The 20,439-nt window shown below is 35.1% G+C and overlaps 1 protein-coding gene across 3 annotated transcripts in view; it reads left to right on the forward strand.

The window, feature by feature from the left end:
• The window catches only part of NAALADL2 (N-acetylated alpha-linked acidic dipeptidase like 2), a 1,143,498-nt gene that overhangs the window by 700,373 nt on the left and 422,686 nt on the right, over positions 1 to 20,439 (forward strand). For all 3 annotated transcript variants that reach the window (XM_036017285.1, XM_036017284.1, XM_028504896.2), the window contains one exon: positions 3,568 to 3,718. In XM_036017285.1, the coding sequence (XP_035873178.1) occupies positions 3,568 to 3,718 (151 nt within the window). The remainder of the gene's footprint in view (positions 1 to 3,567; positions 3,719 to 20,439) is intronic.

A 20,439-nucleotide genomic window follows, 5' to 3' on the forward strand; every position in this document is an offset into this window, starting at 1 on the left:
TAAAAATAGAACCCCACCAGAATACTGGATCATTTGAACATTTTAGGAAAGCCCCACCTCACCATGTTCAAAACACAATGCTAATGTCCAGATGGACAGTTTTTATTTGATTTAATATAAATAGTTTCTTCCTTTGCCAACTTCATTGGAAATCCAGCAGTAAAGAATTTCTGAAATAGAGTCATTGAATTAAGCTACTTATTTAAGAGATCTATAATGGCCAGTAGGGATGGCACCAGGAACCAGATTTGAGAACATTGAAGAGGTGTCGACCTCAAGTACCACCACTGCAGGCAGTGAATAGAAAGAGGAAATGAAATCTCATACTAGGCTGTCTCTTCAGAGCTGCAGGAAGGTGATCAGCTCTGCCTAAAAATAGTATACTACTAAACAACATTGCTTCATTATAAGCTATCAGGTTAAAAAAACTCATGATATATTGATAATAAAAGGGGTCAAAATATAGTACTAGATAAAATCAGAAGAGACAAAACATGCTACTCCAGCATTTTATTTTGAACTAAATTAACTCTAAATCACTAGGTTCCATAAACATTAAACAGTCAACATAGTTAGCATACTGACTTTTTTAGAAGAGATTTTGAAGATAATTTAACAATCTCACTAAAACAGGGTCAACAAATTTTTTTAAATTAAAGAGGTGGATCACCACATCCCTGACTTGTGTCCATGGCAGACATTTCTCTAAGAACCATTCTCCACTTTCGCCTGACCCTGAACCTGGCCTCACATCCTTCTCCTGGCAGCCACTCACTGCCTTTTAATTGGGCTTAGTATTTAATGAGAACTGTTGGTCATTTGCCTGGTCAACTAACCTCCCTGAGAGCAGGGACCATGCATGCCATACTTAACATTATGTCCTAAAGCCACCATTATCACCTGCACAAAGTAACACTCAATATAAATCATAAAAAATAGTTTTTGACAAGCAGTTAATTCTCAAAACAAAATATTCAAGTAGCCAAAATCACAAGCAAAAATAAATTTAACATGAAATTTTAAACAATTTTGGACAAATAATTTTAGCTCGATTGGCAAATTTTTTTTTTCAAAACTAATAGTGTTGGTGATCTGAAGGGGAACAAGTGCTTAGATATATCACATGCAAGAATATAACATTATAGATTTTCTGGAGGAGATTTAGTTTATCAAAAACTATAAAAATGGAAATATTGTGATTAGAAATTTTACATATGGAAATTTATTTCATGAAAATAGATATCTGTGCAATGATTTAACTATAAGGAAGTTTGCTGCACTACAATATTAAAAAATAAAATAGTTTGTATTACCAAGAGTCAGGGATTGGTTAAATAACATTTGATGGACTCTCTTTATAATATTATTTACATATGTCTACTATACAACTATTAAAGTTATATAAAAGTGCACATATCAACTTGGACAAATGGTTAGTTATGTAATGTTAAATATAAAAATAGATTGCAAAATAGTATTTATGATATGTGCTTTTACTTTGCAAGTGTATAAGTGTGTATGAGCATAAGCCCTAAGAAGAGGGTCTAGAAATTCTAACATGCTAACATTTTTCCCCTATATCTTTTTCTTCTCCAATTATCATGAGTTACTTCAGGAATTTTTAAAAAGTAAAATTTCCTATTTTTTCTAAATATATTCTCCTATAGTGAGCAGAATGTTTAAAATCAATCTATTGATCATTATTTTCAGAATAGTAAATTCCGCATTTATTTATTTTTATTTTTATTTTTTTTTTAAGATTTTATTCATCCATTTTTAGGGAGGAAAGGGAGGGAGGAGAGAGAGAGAGAGAGAGGGAAACATCAATGTGCGGTTGCTGGGGGTTATGGCCTGCAACCCAGGAATGTACCCTGGCTGGGAATCGAACCTGGGACACTTTAGTTCCCAGCCCGCGCTCAATCCACTGAGCTACGCCAGCCAGGGCCTGTAAATTCCGCATTTAGACAGTAGAGACATGTTTAAGGATTTTAGTGTGAGCACTGGAGAGCCATTCTTAAATCCGGTCCTGCATTCCTATATTCTTTGTTTTCTTCTCTCACTCTCCCTCTCTCCCCAAATTCTTCCCCTGATGGGAGAAAAATAACAGAAGTCTAATGAGAGTGATTTGTTATAGAAGGCACGTAGAAGACAATTTCATTTTGCTTAGGTTCTCAGTGTTCATTTTATTTATTTTTTCTTACTACAAAAATAATATAGCCCTGGCAAGATGACTCGGTTGGTGGAGCACCCACCTGTACACCACAAGGTTGCAGGTTCAGTCTCATCAGGGCACAGGCCTAGGTTGTAAGTTTGATCCCCACTTGAGGAATGTATGGGAGTAAACCAGTCCATGTTTCTCTCATATCCCTCTCTCTCTCTCCCTCCTTCTCTGTCTCTCTCTCTCTCTCTCACTCTCGCTCTCACTCCCTCTCTCCTCTCATCTATCTCCCCCCTACTCTCTCAAATCAATAAATACATCACTCTCTCTTCCCCCCTCAAATCAATAAATATATCCTTAGGGGAGGATTTAAAATAAAAAATTATATACACCTGTTTATTACACCAAAAACTGGAAAATACAAAACATTTTAAAGGAGTTGAAAAAAAAGCCATAGTGTGGCATATTTATATCACATATTAGTTTTTATTTTTCTATACATCTATACATTATTTCCTTTATGTAGTTACAATCAGGTTGTAAATACAAGTGTATCCTAAGTTTCACTAAGATGAATGAATAAGCTCTTTACTCTCCAAAATTAATTTAACAGGCTAAAACAAAGAGAACATGGGCTGTTTTCAAGTTCATCTGTCCCATCACAGATATTTATTGTATATTTATTAAGAAACAGAGAGGAATCTTTAGATTAAATATGTCTCAAATAAAGTAATCAGGGGATATTCTCAAAATGTTTAAAGACAGAGACAGAGTAGGGAATGACCATTCAGAAGGAAGCCCCTCCTCTTGGGTGTATCCCCCTCAGTGGTTGTGTCTGGGCAATCTGGGCAGGACATCCTGAGCAGAGACCAGAATGACTAGGCGGGGGCCTTCAGGAGGCCCAGGACAGTGACTGTTGGCCAAACAGTGTGAAAGTATTTTAACATTTTAACAACTGATATGACAGACTAAGCCCTGGAGGGAATATACCAGAATATTCCAGCAGTTTCTGCTCCCGGGGAGGCAATGATACAGTGGTCACAGTAGTTCCCCTTTTACAACGGAACCTTGTCTATGGTTGATACCTGCTAATCTCATGAAATCAGAAACTCCAGGTCCACTTAGCTGATTAAAAAGGAGAGAGGGAGAAATTCCATGTTCAGACAAGTAAAATCAAATATAGTCATTATAGGAACACTGCTTAAGTATTGTTGAGGTAGAGAATAAAGTGAAGAGGCCAGTAGAATAACTCTCTGGCTGGGTTTGAAAATTGGGAAATCTGAAATGTCTGTTCATTTTAAAAGGAAAATAAAACCCATAAAAGGGAGTCAGTCATATTCATGAAAGGGCAGTAAGTGAACTGCTAATATGCATGGTAACATTTTTAATAGTTTATTCTTCTTTTTTAGCTTTCCTTATTGGAAAAGGCTGGATTTGGAGGTGTGCTTCTATATATTGATCCTTGTGACTTACCAAAGACTGCAAATCTTAGCTATGAGACATTCATGGTGTCATTGAATCCAGGAGGAGACCCTTCTACCCCTGGTTACCCAAGTGTCGGTAAGTTCATTGATAGTATTCATTATCCTTGGAAGCATTGCAAGGTTGCAGTTTATAAGTACATGCTACCTGAACTAAACTCGATTATAAAAATAATCCTATGAATCTGTGTTTTAAAAAGTAATTTTTTTATCTTCTCAAATTATAGGTTACTTATTTGTTGGAATAAATATTTTGAAAAGTCTATAATAAATTTTCCATTTTAAATAAATTACAGTAGCATGAATGAAAAAAAAAAAACTGTTTTATATATTAGTGATAGACAATGGGCACTCCATGTAGGTCAGAAAACATGTACGGAGACCTAGAAGCATGACATATCTGCTGCCTTGGGGTAGCTGTGATAACTTTAAGTCCAGGGTCTGAGGGTACATTCAGTCAAGTTAGATGAATAATGTGAGAAATGATGCTGGAAATGAGTGGACTTAATATGATCAGATTGTGCGGCTCCCTATGAGATGGCATCTCTTTGATTGGGCCAGTCTCCGGCAGCACAGAGATGCCGATCTTTGCACCAGACTTCTTTCTCTTTCCCTTTGTTCATAACAGTGGGGGTCATGTGGCAGACTGAAGGCAACTGTGATTTTGGCAAGTGCTCCCTGCACCATTGAATTTCTGCCCAATGTGTCATTGACAAATATTACATTTATACAGACTTGGCTAGGAAAATGCTCTTTGGACTTTCTTCCAAAGAAGGTGATACTGACACATTAACCATGACATTTCAGTCAGTAATTAAACTAACAAAAAATCATACCATTATGTATGCATTCTGCCAATATTTTCCCTGTTCTCCACAAAATACCACAAAAGACTTTAATAATTATCTTACTCAAGTCCAGCTGTTCTGACTTTACCAATCAATCAATAACTTTCTCCAAAAAAGAAGTAAATTGAGTTATGAGTTATAATTTCTGATTTTTTTGAGGGGGAATCTACTGACTACTCTTTTGTTTTCTAAAATACCCCTTTAACCCATGTAAGAAATTATTATCTGAGACCTCATTGATCTGTACTTTATATAATCTATTGTCTCATTATTACGCTTTTGAAATTAAAATTAGAAAGTGATCATCTGTAATATTCGGGTAACATCAGACACATCAGTGCAGCTCTGTCATTTGCAAATGCTCTAACTTCCCTGGATGGGAATGCCTCAGCTTCAGGGGGTTACACCTGGCAGCTAAGACTTTGTGAGAAATCAATGGGCCCCAATGCTACTGAAAAGTAGGTACTTTATGAATACTCTGCTTAAGTTAGTAAGTTGCCCAGTAGACAACATTTACTCTTGACATTATTTTAACCCAGGTCATTTCATAAATGTAGAATCCAGTCATATCTGGTAAAATGTTGGCTAATCTCAAGCAATCTCAGTATGTGTTTTCATTTTATTTTCATATAATTTCTACTCAAAAAAGTTGCATGTAGTTAATTTATTTACATTTACCTTAGCATCTTCTAACATTAACATCTCACATAATGTAATAAAATTATCAAAGTCATAAAATTAACATCGATACAATACTATTAATTATAGACTCTTTTCAAATTTCCCCAATTATCTTACTACATTTTTTCTTTTTTTCTGTTGCACCATCCCATCCAGAACTCCGTACTACACTTAATTGCCTTGTTTTTTTAATCCTCTCCAATCCAGACATCTTTCTTTTATTACCTTGACACTTTCACTAATACTGGCAGTTGGTTTTCTAAAATGTCCCTGAATCAAGCTTGCCCAACAGTTTGTAGTGGTTATATGTTGTTAACCATTTCTGTCAGGGGTAGTTTAGAAGAGATGATGTGTCTTCCTCAGTACATCATAGGAGAATATGCATACTGTTATTTCTCAAGGCTTGTGATGCTGACTTTAATCCCTTGGTTATGGTGATGTCTGACAGTTTTTTTCCATTGCATGGTTACTACTTTTTTCTTTTGTAATTAATGAATGTCTTCTAGAGAGATACTATGTGACTATGTGAACATCCTCTTTTTCACCACACTTTCCCTCATAAATGTTACCATCTATCAATGGTTCTTGTCTATTACAGTTATTACTGTAGTATTTGTCAAATGATATATTTTCATTTTATTGTTCCTTTAGAATACTTTTTAAAGAAATATTTTTATAATATAAGTAGTCTTAGTTGATACTTTTATTCTTAAATAATGATGAAATGACTAATCATTTTGGGCAAAATGTGTGTAGAGTTTTTGATTCAATGACAAAAGATCGGTTCAATAAATAACATTATCTACTATATTACTCATGCACTTATAGAGGGCTCACATGAGCAATTCTTTTACAAATATAATGCCAGAGTGAAGAGGGGAGAGGATCTCTCTTGAACATATGAATGTCTATATAACACACAAGAGAGAAAAAGATACAACCGATTGTATTTCTCATTTTGCCCTGGTTGCTAACAGCCTGTGATTAACTGCAGTGATTTATACCCCTGTTCCTTTAAAAAAATATATATTGTGTTGCTTATGCTATTACAGTTGTCCCAGTTTCCCCCTTTTGCCCCCTCCACCCAGCCTGACTCCCACCTAATTTATCTCTCCTTATTGAAATTGTTTTAGATGCTATAGCTTATTATTTTATTTACATTAAAATATAGTGCAGCCTTCCTCAAAATTTTGGGGGGAAGAAAGAAAGAGAAGGAGGGTTTTGAATTATAAGTAAAAACTACAAATAATAACTTGTTCAAAGTGAACAATAGTATCTGACTTCACTCCTTTGAACATTATCAGGTGAATAATTCTTAGAGGATTTAATATAAAACTACCGTTTTTGCAGTTTTTACAACTTTGTTTTATTAACTAACCTAAGGATGATTAAGTTATAAAGGAGTGTAGAATGAATGACAAAAATCCAAGGAAATGTTTTTGTTTATTTGCTTTTTAATATATGCAAATTAAAAAGAATATTATAATGAACTCTCTGTATGCATCATTCAGCTTCATACATTCTACCAGGGAATGGTTTGTCTGTACATTTCCTTACACTCTGCAGCACCCCTACTATTTTTCCAGATAAAATTTATGTATACTGAAATGCATACATCTTAACTGACAAAAGACTACACCCATGTAATCTCCATACCTATTACCTAAAAACATTTTTATCACCTTTGAAAGTTTTGAGTCCCTTCAGAGTCATTCCCTGTCACTAGCCCTAGCTAATCACCAGTATCACTTTCTCATGGTACAGAAATTTAGAACATCATAAAAATCGAAACATGAAATATGTGCCTATTTTGTGCAGGTTCTTTTACTTAGAATAATGTCTGCAATGTTGATTCATGGTGGCATGTATCAGTAGTTCGTTCCCTTTGATTGAGAAGTATACCACAAATTTTGCATTGATTCAGGTAGGTGTTTTTTAAACAAGAATGCTGATGCATTCCATAAAACATGATCTAAATAGATTGCCCACATAAGATACAGGAACTTCCTATAAGGTAGTTCTGCACAGTTAAGTCTCATTGCATATCTAAGTAGCTCTTAATTGTTATAAAATCAGAGCCAAGAGTAAAGATTTTAAGATAACCTTTGTTCTTTTTACACAAAAAAGAATGTCTCATTATTCTTTTTAAAAAAAGATTTTGTTTATTTATTTTTAGAGAAAGGGCAAGGGAAGGAACAAAAGAGGTAGAGAAACATCAATGTGTGGTTGCCTCTTGCACATTCCCTACAGGGGACCCAGCCCACAACCCAAGCATGTGCCAACTGGGAATTGAACCAGAAACCCTTGCTTCACAAGCCCATGCTCAATCCACTGAGCTATACCAGCCAGGGCACATTATTCTTTGAACAGAAACAACCCTTTAACTTCATCTGGCCTATTAATTATCTTTTTTGAGCTTTATTTTCTTCAAAACAAGAAAAAAAAAAGGAGGAATAACTATATCTGTATCTCTAGCTCATAGATTGTTAGTAAGGAAATGAAAAATCTCTAGTTCCACCCCAGGTTGATACAGGAACTCGATGGAGGGGCCCAACCATCTGTGTTTTAATAGACATTTCAGGTAATTTTAATGCAACTGAATTTTGAGAACCACTAAACCACAGAAATATGTTCTTTATTTGCCACATCTCATTTGGACCATTTTGGCTACTGACCTAAACTTTGTGACCTCATGTTGCTGTCCTTTCAGTATCTTGAATTACTGCCTTTAATATTACTGCCTCCACCTCAGTCAGTACTGAGAAATATATGTATTTAAAATCTCCAGCCTCCTGGCTGGTGTGGCTCAGGGGACTGAGTGTCAGCCTGTGAACCAAAGGGTCTCTGGTTCAATTCCCAGTCAGGGCACATGCCTGGGTTGCCAGCCAGGTTCTCTATTTGGGGGCACACAAGAAGGAAACACTGATATTTCTCCTCTCTTTGTCTCTCCCTTACCTTCTATCTAAAAACAAATAAATACAATCTTTAAAAACAAAGAATCCTCAATCTGATTTCTGTGCTCAGTAGGCTCCAGTATATATTTGTTGATTAAATAACTGGTTTGTTAACATGACCACTTTTTCCTGATGATTCTTATCCTAGATTATACCTTAATTTTAATTTACCTAATAAAAATTCATTTTTAAAATCTGTGTAAGCCTTTACCATGAAAAGTTTGTTTACAAATACATGTTTTTTCTCCTTAAATGTTTTTGTCAATTCTCTCATATCTCTTCTGTTGCTCAAACTAACAGAAAATCCATTGATTCAAGAAGTTTTGAAATTCTAATTAAGATATTAGGATATCAAAAGTTTTATTTATTCTCTTAATTTCTTTGTTAATTAAACAAATATGTCAAAGATTAAATGTCTAGAATATCAAAAACTTCATCGTAACTGCTTTCACCACCTTCCTATAGTATTTCAACTATATTAACATATGATCCAAGCAAGTCTCACCTAGAACCATATAATTTTAGAATTCTAATGGTTATATAACACAATTCTATTCTAGGCCATGAAGTACAAGTAACTGGAACATATTAGGGACTCAGGTAAATAAGGCATAAAAACTGATATTTACAGTAACTGGTCATAATTATGACACTGGTGATCACTTATAATGCAGATGTACTTAGCCTAAAAGTATTAATCAATCAGCTACATAGGGTAAGGCTCAAACCAAAGAGGTAATCAGAAAGCTATGGGGTGAACAAATAATAGGGAGGTGAGAAATCGATATCTTTTTTGGCATTATCTTCATTGTTTCCATTACCATTCATCCCCTCTATACCCTTCTTCCACCTCTACCTTCCCGCCCCCACCCTGCTTCCCCCCCAGTCACCACCTTGTTGTCCATGCCCATGTGCCCCTGAGTTCTTTCTCTCTTTTTTCATCTCTTTTTGCTCGATTATCTTTAAGGAGTACTCTACTTGCTGTATGTCAAAAAATAGAAAATAATATTCTTTCCCAGTTTCTGAGCATTAAGATTGTCTTATATTTGAAAGACTAGAAACAGTAAAAGGAGTTGAAAATCCTTTCCATATACTTTCTTTAATAATTTACCTTCTGAACTTCTGTTGGCTACAGAGTTGATTTTAATTTTAGTACCATCTCCAGATAACTGCCTGGCTATTCTATGGCCTACTAGTTCATTGAAATCCAAGAAATTTCTTTTATCTTGACTTAGACTTAATTCTCTTTATACACCCTATCCTAAAATTCATTCTGATTTAAAGCTTTGTGTCTATGTCTTTCTTTCTGTTTGTTGTAATCCTACTTGTTGTTTTGTTTTTATTTTTGTTTTTCTTTGTTTTGAATTCTAGAGAGGGACGTCAAGCATTTCAGTGGTTTTACTCTGGTAGACAGCATCAAACTACACAGTTTATTAAATATTCCCAGAGTCACAATTCAGTGGATCTAGGTGTTGTTTACCTACTATCTGTTCAGCATTATCCCTGTCAACCAAAACCATTTAAAGAACAAAAGATATCAGTGTCATTTGTTATAAGTCTTCACTAAATGTCCTTGGTCCAGTTACCTGGACAAATGTTGAAAGACTGAAGAGTTGGCACTAAATCAACTGTAACAATGTGAAGCTCTTCCCTGACTAGAGCAGCAATAGATATAAATATATGCCTAGTTGTCAAAGCAAATGCTAGATATTCATAACATGAAGTACCTTGTGAATTGGTTAGGAAAAAATACAGTGTCTGTATTTTTGCTATTTCACTGTAACTGGTGCTTCTTGTATGTATCCTGAAGGCGTCAGATTTATACCATATGTTGTTCAACTTGATTCTTTGAACCATTTAAAAAGTTGCTCATGATTAAGCTGTTGGAATTTTTTTCAGAAATTTTAACTCACAGCATATTGAAAACAAGGATTATTTAAAGTCACACTGCTCCTTTCAAAAATCTTTGTTTTAAAAATAATTTTGGTTATATGTTTTTTAATGGCCTCAAACAGGGAAATTTCCAATTGACTGTTGAAATGACTAAGATTATATTCTTTGAAAAACATTTCTGAATGACCATTGTTCATATGAAGTTGTGCCATAGAGTACATTAGTCCCTCAGAATGCTCTTATTTGTACTGGGAGGTTTCTATTTTAAATTAAACACATATTCTATCTCTTTAGAAATCAAAGTTTCCACAGGAATCTTTGCTAATTCTAAGAGGATGCTAAAATTCACTGCTTAAAAATAAAGTAATTCATCAATACATTTCCATTACAATAAATAAAATGTTAACATAAAATCAACCAAGCAAATTAAAAAACCTAATTGGCATTATTGAATGATTCATGAATTGGGCAGTGTCCATAGTAAATAAAGAGATGATCTGCGGATTAGAAAATGAAAGGTTTTCATAGGCAGCACTTGGGCAAGACAAGAAAGTTAGCAGCAAAGGAAAGGAAAGGTTTCTTTCAGGCAAAGTCGAGATTCCTTGGCAGATGGAAAGAAGGGTTCTTATCAGGCAGGTGCCTCACTAGTGTCTGTCAGGAAATTCCAGACAGGTTGGTTTAAAGGCACGTTCCTAGAAGGCAAATGAAATTGCAATTAAGTCTTGGTTTGCTGGATTGGGGACAAGGGACTCCACCTTGGGACTGCTGTCTCTTTTCTGTTTTCTTTTTAATTTTTATTTTTCAGTTATAGCTGGCATTCATTATTATGTTAGTTAGGTATATAGCATAGTGGTTAGACATTCATATAACTGATCAAGCGATCACTCCAAAAAATCTAGCACACACCTGGCACTACACAAAATTATTAAAATATTATGGGCTATATTCTTCATGTTGCACTTTGCATCCCCATGACCACTTTGTAAACTGCCAATTTGTACTTCTCAGGCCCTTCATGTTGGACATCTTTTTACATATCTATTGGCCATCTATATGCCCTCTCTGGGCAGTCCTCTGCCCAACAGAATAGAGAGCTCAAAAATAAATCCATGCCTATATGGTCAATTAATCTGTGACATAGGCAAGAATATACGATGGGATAAAGATAGCCTCTTCAATAAATGGTACTGAGAAACTGGATAAGTACATGCAAAACAGTGAAACTAGACCACTTTCTTAAACCATATATAAGAATCAACTAAAAATGGATTAAATGTAATACTAGAAACTGTAAAACCCCTAGAGGAAAACAGAGGCGATAAACTCTTTGACATTGCTCTTAGCAATATTTTTTCTGCATGTATCTACTCAGGCAAGAGAAACAAAATAAAAAAAAATGACACTACATCAAACTAAGTAGTTTTTGCACAGCAAAGAAAATCATCAACAAAATGAAATGAAAAGATAACCTACTGAATGAGAGAAGGTATTTGCCAATGATGTATCTCATAAGGACTCCCCATGATATCCAAAACTTGTAAAAAACTCCTAGAACTTATCAAAAATTATTTTTTTACAATAAGAAGCTAATTGAAAAAATAGAATTAGTTTTCAGCACTTTTCTTCATCTTATTAGATTTTTCAAAAGAAAAGCTTTTACTACCACATTTTATACACATGCAAAGTGATCCTTAAAGAAACTGACCCTTAATCAAATGACTGGACTTAAATCCGAGCCTAACTTCTAACCTGATGAGGACACCATGGTTTTTATGTTGCAACCACCATACAACTGAGGTAAATGAAATTTATGAAAATTAGTTTGTATTTGTTTGATATCGGCTGACAAATGATCCAAATTTAATGCTGAACAAAGTTTAGCATCAATTTTGTTGGTTTTTCTCCTACTTTCGATGCATGCTTGAGGGTAATGTTGAAAATGAAATAAAATGGTAAAATTATAAAACTTGCCTACAGGTTTAGACTCTATTGATATGAAATTAGAACAAGTTTATATTGAATTTATGCAATTTCCAATATTCTTCCAAAAGTACAATTTTGTACTTTTACCTATAGAAATGGAAATGATATATAACAAAATAATTAAATTGAATAATTAATTAATTAACCAAAAATGTGAAAAAAGGACAAAAAGACCATTTTATTTTTTCAACCACAAAATTATGTAGATTATTTTAGTGAAATATATTCAAAACATAGTCATTTCCAAAATTTTATAAAACTTTTTAATAGCTTTAAACAGTGGACAATATAACCATCTGATTGTCTTTTTCAAAGATTCAAATTATTGTTACTATTTAGTACAACCCATCTTTTCAAAGAACTGTCAGTAGCTGAGCAGAAAACATCAGCTAAATAGCATTAAAACAACAACAACAAAAACAAAAACAGCCATGGCTGGTGTGGCTCAGTGGATTGAGTGCCAACCTGAGAACCAAATGGTTGCCACTTGGATTCCTAGTCAGGGCACATGCCTGGATTGTGGGCCAGGTCACCTGTGGTGGGGAGGGCATGCGAGAGGCAACCACACATTGTTGTTTCTCTCCCTCTCTTTTTCCCTCCCTTCCCCTCTCTCTAAAAATAAACAAATACATTATTTAAAAGAAAAGAGAAATAAACCTGAGAAATAATAAACCATGCCGATCAACTTATTTCACTTTTCCCAGCCAGTTTTCATACTTTCTTGCCTGCTATGGTTAGAACTTGTAAACAGCAGTATCAGATTTTACTTTTTACAATCTTTTCTTAGAGAAAATATCATTTGTAAAACTGGTCATATATAAACTTAATTAAAGTCAATATAGTATGTTTTTACATTCACTGTCAAATGACAAAGGCAACATAAAAATAATAGCAACTTTTAATATTTCTGAACTATTAAGGAGAATGGATTTTCAGTATGTAGCCAGTTATACAGCAGAAATATCAAAGAGAATTTTCATAGTCTTATACATAAAGCTTCATTTTCTTAAGAGGTTGGTTTCCAAATGATGGTTGACTCAAAATTATCCTTTGTTGGTGTTTTTCAGAAACTAGGGTGGAATTTTATGACTTAAATATTTATTTTTCACTTAGTGGAAAAAACAATCTGTATTATGCCAAACCATTCTGAAATTGATACTTTGTTATGTGCTGGCTGTATAAAAATTTCTTATATCCATGTTAAAGATCACATTCTTTTTAGTGCTCAATTCTCCTCAAATAAGTCAAGGTAATTAAGACTTTTGTTAACTAGTTTTTATTAATTTTTTAATTTTTTATTTTTATTGAGGAATACTTCAAAAATAAAGTGCAATATACTTAAGTCATGCAGCATGACTATTTGATACATGTATAAATTTTGAAAAATTTCCACCCTAAGTAACAAATCTACCACCATATAGGGAAAAGTGCAGCCATGGTTAATATAATAAGAACAGTTTTCGTGACATCGATGTAACCTGGCAGCCAAGGGGAGTGGACTGGAATGCCCTTGGCTATATGTGGCTATTTAATTTTAAATACAATTAATTAAAATTTAATAAAAATTAAAATTTAGTTATATTTGCCATATTCCAAGTGTTTGATAGCCACATGTGATTACTCATTTTAGCACATTTTCTTCAGTAAGAAAAGTTCTTTTGGATCAGTGCTGCAGAATAAATGCCTAAAACAGTGTGATTTTATACAAAATTTGGTGGTTCTTTACCATTTTAGATCATCCAGGAGACCCTTTCTGTATATAATCTTGGATAATTAAGGATAGTTTTTCTTTTTTACCACTTGAATTATTTAAAATCTATTTAAAAGCAGTTTAAGAACCACATGTTCAGTTTGCTTCATGAATTCTTTTATGGTTTAGTGTTGAACCAAACATAGTTGAGTGCTCCTAAAGTAAACACTTTCTATTTCTAGTATTCTCTGAAGAGTTTTAGAATTTTAAGTATGTAAAATAAATCTTATAATGCTACTTTAAACTGTTACTGTATTTGCTTCCAGCTGCTGGCATTGTAAATTTCAGCCCCCTACAATTTCATTTGAGATGCATCCTGACTTAAAAATTTTTTTTTCCACTTTTTCATATCAACAGCTACTCAGTTCTACATTTTTTTCAGTGAGAATTAAAAAATTAAATCTTTGGAATATTATTATTTGTTGAGATACAACTGTCTCAGTGTTAGACTTTTGAGGAATATAAACATGGACTGCTTTTGTAATAAGTCAAACCCCATGCTTTGTTATCTCTTTTGCATGTAAAATTTGCTCTGTCTTCCAGAATCAGGTCAGGTAATGAAATTTCTTTCCATGACACTTCAGTAATGGAAAATGATGCCAACTGCATATTCACAAGGACTGTGACTTACATATGTCTAACCCATAAAATGATTGAATGCCCTCTGCATTGTCTTTGTACTGGCACAGGAACTCCTAAAAGGCTTTCTGTTTCTTTGCTCTTTAACCTTTTGATTAATTCCTCAGGCCTTTGACTTAATAACACAAAATTATATTTAGTAAATTTATTATAGAAATGGAGTTTTAGAAAATGGAGCTTTAGAATTATAGAATTTTTAAACCTACTATTATAGCTATGTGCTTTCCAAATTCCAAATCACCATAGTTTGAAAAATTTCCCAAATTTATTCACCCTGAAGTTTATTTTTGGAGGCTCTAAAGGACTAGTATTCAAATACACTGTGGGATTGGTGGTCTGGGGCACCTGCCCCTTACCTTTCTGCCACAAATCCATTCTTAGTTTTATGGCCCTACATACAGAAGAATGGTTTGTACCTCAGCTTTTGCATATTTCTTAGTTTGATATACGATGTAAAAAGCACTAATATAGAAAGTAGAAAAGAGCAGGGCTGTTAGGTCACATGATGAAGGCAAAGTTAGCACCTGCAGGTGCACCTGCTTACGAGTCAGCAGGAAATGAAACACCCAGCAACAAAAATTGGTCTGGTTGATTGTTTAACAATTAAAGTCGTAATTAGATTTATAATTGAGTTTTTGGTGTAGTCTACAGTCTAGAAAATCAGCGTATCCCAACTAATCTTTTACACAGCATGATCTGTTCCAGTTCACTGCTAACCATCTTCAAAAATCTGTTTTCTGAAACTCACATTTGAACAAAACTCTTAAACAGCCTTCTCTAACTAGTCCCCCAGGTGATTTTTTCCTGTTTTAATGACAGAATAAAAAATGCAATTTTATCCTGTGAAAAATGATAAAAGTAACACTTTTTTAAAGATAATACGGATATGTACATTTTCAAGCAATAGGTCAAAGGATAATATGCTTTAGGCAGTTATTTCTAGAATACATCTTACTGAAATTTTCATCTAATCCACAAACACACTTAAGTTATTACTATGGCATTTCTTTGAAAGTCTCAGTTATTTTAATATTCCAAGAAAGCTTAGAATCCATGATGAATATTAAACCAAATAATACATATTGTTTAAGAAGTTTAAGAAGTATTGAACTTAAATTAAAATGACTATTAAGCACAGGCCAGTTTACTATTCAGTGACTTTACTCAGAGTGACATCTGATGGTCCTGGGATGGCTTTTGCTATATATACATGGGGAAATTGGACAAAACTGGGAAAAGTTCTTTAGACTTAGGGTAACTATATAATACAAAGACTAACCAAGATACTTGTGAGAGTAAAAGGGGTTGATATGAATAACTGTGGAAAATAACAGGCATTTGGGTAATGTGGATAAGCATTTGGGTAAAATTCTCCAATGGATTTGAGCATAGAATAACCATGGAATCCAGGTTACATTCAGTAAAGAGGTGTTGTGGGCTGAATTGTATTCCCCCAAAATTCATATTGAAGTATTAACCCTTAGTACCACAGACTGTATTTGGAGATAGGGTCTTTACAGTGGTACTGAAGTTAAAATGAGTACATTGATCTGGACCCCAATTGATTTAACTTGTGTCCTTAACAGAAGAGATAAGGACACAGACATGTAGAGAGTGAACACCATGGGAAGTTAGAGAGGGAAGACGGACATCTATGAGCCAAAAAGTTAGGCCTCAGAGGAAATCAGCCCTACAGACACCTTGATCTTGGACTTCTAGTCTCCAAAGCTATGATCATAAATTACTTTTGTTTACTCCACTCACTCCACAGAACTTTGTTATAACAGCCCTAGCAAACAAATACAAGAAGAAATTATAAATATACCTTCTTTGACTTTGTTATTACAAAAAATAGCAGAAAGAGATCAATTACAATGTGCCTGTACTTTCACCATGGTCAAGAAGAAACACATAAAATGCTACGTGCGACAACTATTATGTTAGTTTACTAGTCTCTGTTCCTAATTAAGTTTAACTCTATTTTTGGCTTATGACTTGTTAATGTTTTCACTTGCACATGTTAGTACAATCAGGAAGAACCTAGCACCCAAGCCCTAGTACCAGCTCTGATGAGAGTAAGGTAGGGTATCCTAATAAATTAATCCTGGTGCTTCACTGCAAAAACTAGACTTTCACAACTTCTGTACTAGTAACAGATACAGGTGGATTTTGAGATACACAAAACTATATGGCAAATATGATGCTATGGTAGAAGCTAGGAAAGGAAGAATGGTTCTTAAAAGAAGCGAGGGGTCAGAACAGCTTGTGGTCAGTTAATTCTAAGGAAGGGCATGACTTGGAAAAAAGTCCCTGCAATGGAAGAGATACCATCCATTTTTAAGGGTAGTTGTGATTAATTTTAAACTGTTGCTTTTTTTGGTCTGTGATCCAAAGCTTCTTTACACATCAGCTAATGAGGCACGGCTCTATATTCATTTAATTGCTGTGGGATGTAATGAAAAAAGGGCAGCAGTTGCAAATTGAAAGAAGCTGGGAGTTTGGGGCAACCTCAGGATTGGGGTTCTGCAGCAGGGCCCAGTGCCCATGAGGAAACTTTTGTAAAAAGTGTAACAGAGCCTAATTTTATAGCAACAGAGGTGTTGGGCAGGCATCATTTTAGGAGAGGCAGAGGAACCAAGAAAAAAAAACTGACAGAGTTCTTAAAACTGTATAAAGAGTTCATGTACCAGGCAAATCCCCATCACCAAAATATAGACCGCAGAGTGTCAGAGCTAAAAGAAAACAAACACCACAAACTTTCTTTCCACCTGCTCAGTTCCTCTAGCTGGGCTAATAATTCAAATGATATACAGTGGATTAATAGGAGAAGTCACATTTAACACATGTACACAGGAGATTCATATAAGATGAAAGTTCCAGAAACAGTGAGGTAAAATTTGGGAGATTATATGTATATATAAAATTTTGGATAGAGGAGAAAAAGGGGAAACAGAACCTGAGATTTCAAAGGAAGTAGGTGATTTAGAGTTGAGAAAGAACAGAACATATGTGGCAGGGAAACTTTTCCTCAAAGTGACATGGGCGTGATCTACCTACCAGGTCCTGGTTCGTGTCTTCGTATCTACCCTATTTAATTCAAATCAGACTAAGGTGAATAAAGCAATATTTCTTTCCTAGAACAGGTCTTTCCATCTGAATCTCCTGGGCAGGAAAGGGGGAGGATGAAACATTCTTTCTGAGTCCTATTTCTTATAAAACAGATTAAAAGCAATATCCCAAAAGGCAAAACTTGGGTCCCCAGCAAGTGGGAGATTTCCTGGGGTTCCCCTTAAACAGAGTTTGGACCTGTTGCCAGAATGAGCCATGGGGCATTGTCAAGTCAACCGAGGTGAAGAGGGAGTGTGCTCAAGGAAGAGAGGGAGCTGTGGCCTTGGCTGCGCTAGACAAGATGCTGCACAGCAGGGAGGGAAGGCAGCAGTGTAACCACATTGGCCTTGTACCAAGTTAAAGTTTGGCAGTCAGAAACAGGGCAGGGAGAGTTTGAAAGTGTCACTGGAACACACCTTCTGCAATACTGTGGAAGCCCGGAGGAGTGGGGAACAGCCATTCTGGCCTGCCGGGCCGGCATGTGGTTCCAAGCTATTTACCAGCAGACTTTAGGAGGACCAAGTAAATCTCAGAGTCAGTTTTGAAAATAGTAGCAGTCACATCACACACAGTGACTAATCAAAAGGTAGAGAGCCTGCTTGGAATGAGGGGGTTGGACCAATGGTCCCAGTTTACGCATCTTTCAGCTTGGAATTGTAAGGTTCAGTCGGCTGAGTGCAGTGTAGAAGGTTCAAAGGTTCTGTGTTGTTTATGTTTTCTCTCTTTAACTTCACTGCCATATGTGAATGATGACTTAAGGTTTTAGAGTTCTGGCACTGGAGGGGATCCTGGAGGTCAAAAATGCACTCTGTTTTACATAAAAATGAAGAAGTAGACTTATCTATTCAATTGACAATCGAACACCTAAGTCTATGACTGATGCCTTATATTTGTCTTTAAATCCTCACAGAGTCCACCTTGACACCGTGGGCACACTATTCGTGAACAAAAGAGTGACGGTTATTAATGGTGATGGGCACAAAAAATAAGTGGCGGTCATTACCTGAGGTGCTGACAGCCTTGAAAAATGTGTCTTCTTCCAAAGAACTGTACAAAAAGAATACTTTTAAAAATTGTCTGTAATTTCAGAGGATTCATGAATCACCTAGAAAAAAATGTCTTTAGATAAACTCCCTTGTGGACTTATGGAAACCAGATTTAGAATTCCTTTCCTTAGGTATCCATGACCTATCTGGATAGACCCTATATTCAGAGGTAAAAGAAGGAGAATTTAATTTGGGGAATAACATTTTCTTGGAAGAAAAGTAACTAAAACTAATTAGGAAATGTTTTAAAATCTGAACACTGAGGTGATATTTCAGCAAAGAGTTGTATCCTTTCTTGGAAGAAAGGTAACCTTAACACATCATTATTTAACAGTCTATAATTAAGTTTCAAGGACAATTATTTTTAGCCTTTTGAGAGTTTCAAGTGTGTAACATGATATTCACAATTACTGCTAAGCCTCTAATTATTTTATTTTCTCTTCTCTAAACCAGGAATAAAACATAGGATAGAAGTCATTTTGGTAAATATAACTTAAACATGTACATTGCCATGTAGTAGGTGATTACATAACATAGGAGAAATGCTGCAAATTTTGTAAATATGGTAATATGTAATTAGGACTGCTATAAAATCACATTGAATATAATGAGGAAAATGATGATGAAAGATGACTCTCTTTCCTCAGGCCATCCTTTTCAGCGCAGCAATGGCCAAGTGATTTACATCAGGATGGTAGACAAGGCCAGAGATGACTGAGCTGTACATCTTCTCTCAGCTGGTGCTATATTACTGCCCCTGGATGACAGAGCAGCCTTTGGTGCCTGGGACAACTCCCACTGGTACTTCCCAACTGCCTCTTACTTGAGGAATTCCTTTCAGGACCCAGAGCAGCTGCACAACCTATTGTTTCCTTCTTAGTTCTGTGTGGAGAAGGCGGTTCTCAGAGGGGAGTTTAGGCAGTGGCTTTGTGGCAGCATAGCTTCTTAAAGTGGCTCTGGGGTTGTGACTGCAAGCCTGCCACACTACTCAAGATGCTTATAAGTAATGTTCTGGTTGCTGGACTAAAGGAGAAGTAAGTATGCATGATCAGGTTTTCTTCATTTTCTCAAGATATCCATATTTAAGTTCCCTCAGAGTACCCTCCTTTATTCAAGCAATGGACATTTCTCAAATGACTGTTATAAGTGAAGCACAAGGAAGTGAGAGTCCTTAATCAAGAAGTTGAAGATTCAGACGGGACGGAGATCTATGAGAACTAAGTAAAAAATCATGTAACTGTCATCCATGAAAGAAGGATAAGGTGCTATAGGAATAAGATAGACACCTTCCTCAGCCTAAAATGTCACTTAAAGAGGAGGTGTGTCTTTGACTAACTGTAAAACCTTTACTGAGATGTAATTTACCATGTAACTTACCACTTTAAGGTGTACAATTTACTAAATTTTACTATATTCACAGAGTGTTGCAACAATCATCATCTAATCACACAAAATTTTCATCATTCCAAAAATAAATAATGTACCCATTAGAAATAATTTCCTATTTTTCTCCCTACCAGCTCCTGGCAACTAGAAATCTACTTTCTGTCTCTATGGATTTTCCTGCTCCAAGCATTTCGTATAAGTGGAATCACACACTGTGCTGGTCTTTTGTGACTCCTTCTCTCTCCGGACATAATATTTTCAGGGCACATCCATGTCATAGTGCATATCAGTGCCCTCATTCCTTTTCCCTGGCTGAATAATTTTCTGTCATATGGATATACCACCAATTGTTTATCCATGTATCAATTGCTGAATATTTGAAGTTTTTTTTTTTTCACTTTTTTGGCTGTTAAAAAATTTTATACACAAGTATTTGTGTGAGCATATGCTTTCAATTTTCTTGGCTATATACCTAGAAGTAGTATTTCTGGGTCATATGGTAACTATGTTTA

Source organism: Phyllostomus discolor, chromosome 2 (assembly GCF_004126475.2).
Source record: "Phyllostomus discolor isolate MPI-MPIP mPhyDis1 chromosome 2, mPhyDis1.pri.v3, whole genome shotgun sequence".
Classification (NCBI taxonomy): Eukaryota; Metazoa; Chordata; class Mammalia; order Chiroptera; family Phyllostomidae; genus Phyllostomus; species Phyllostomus discolor.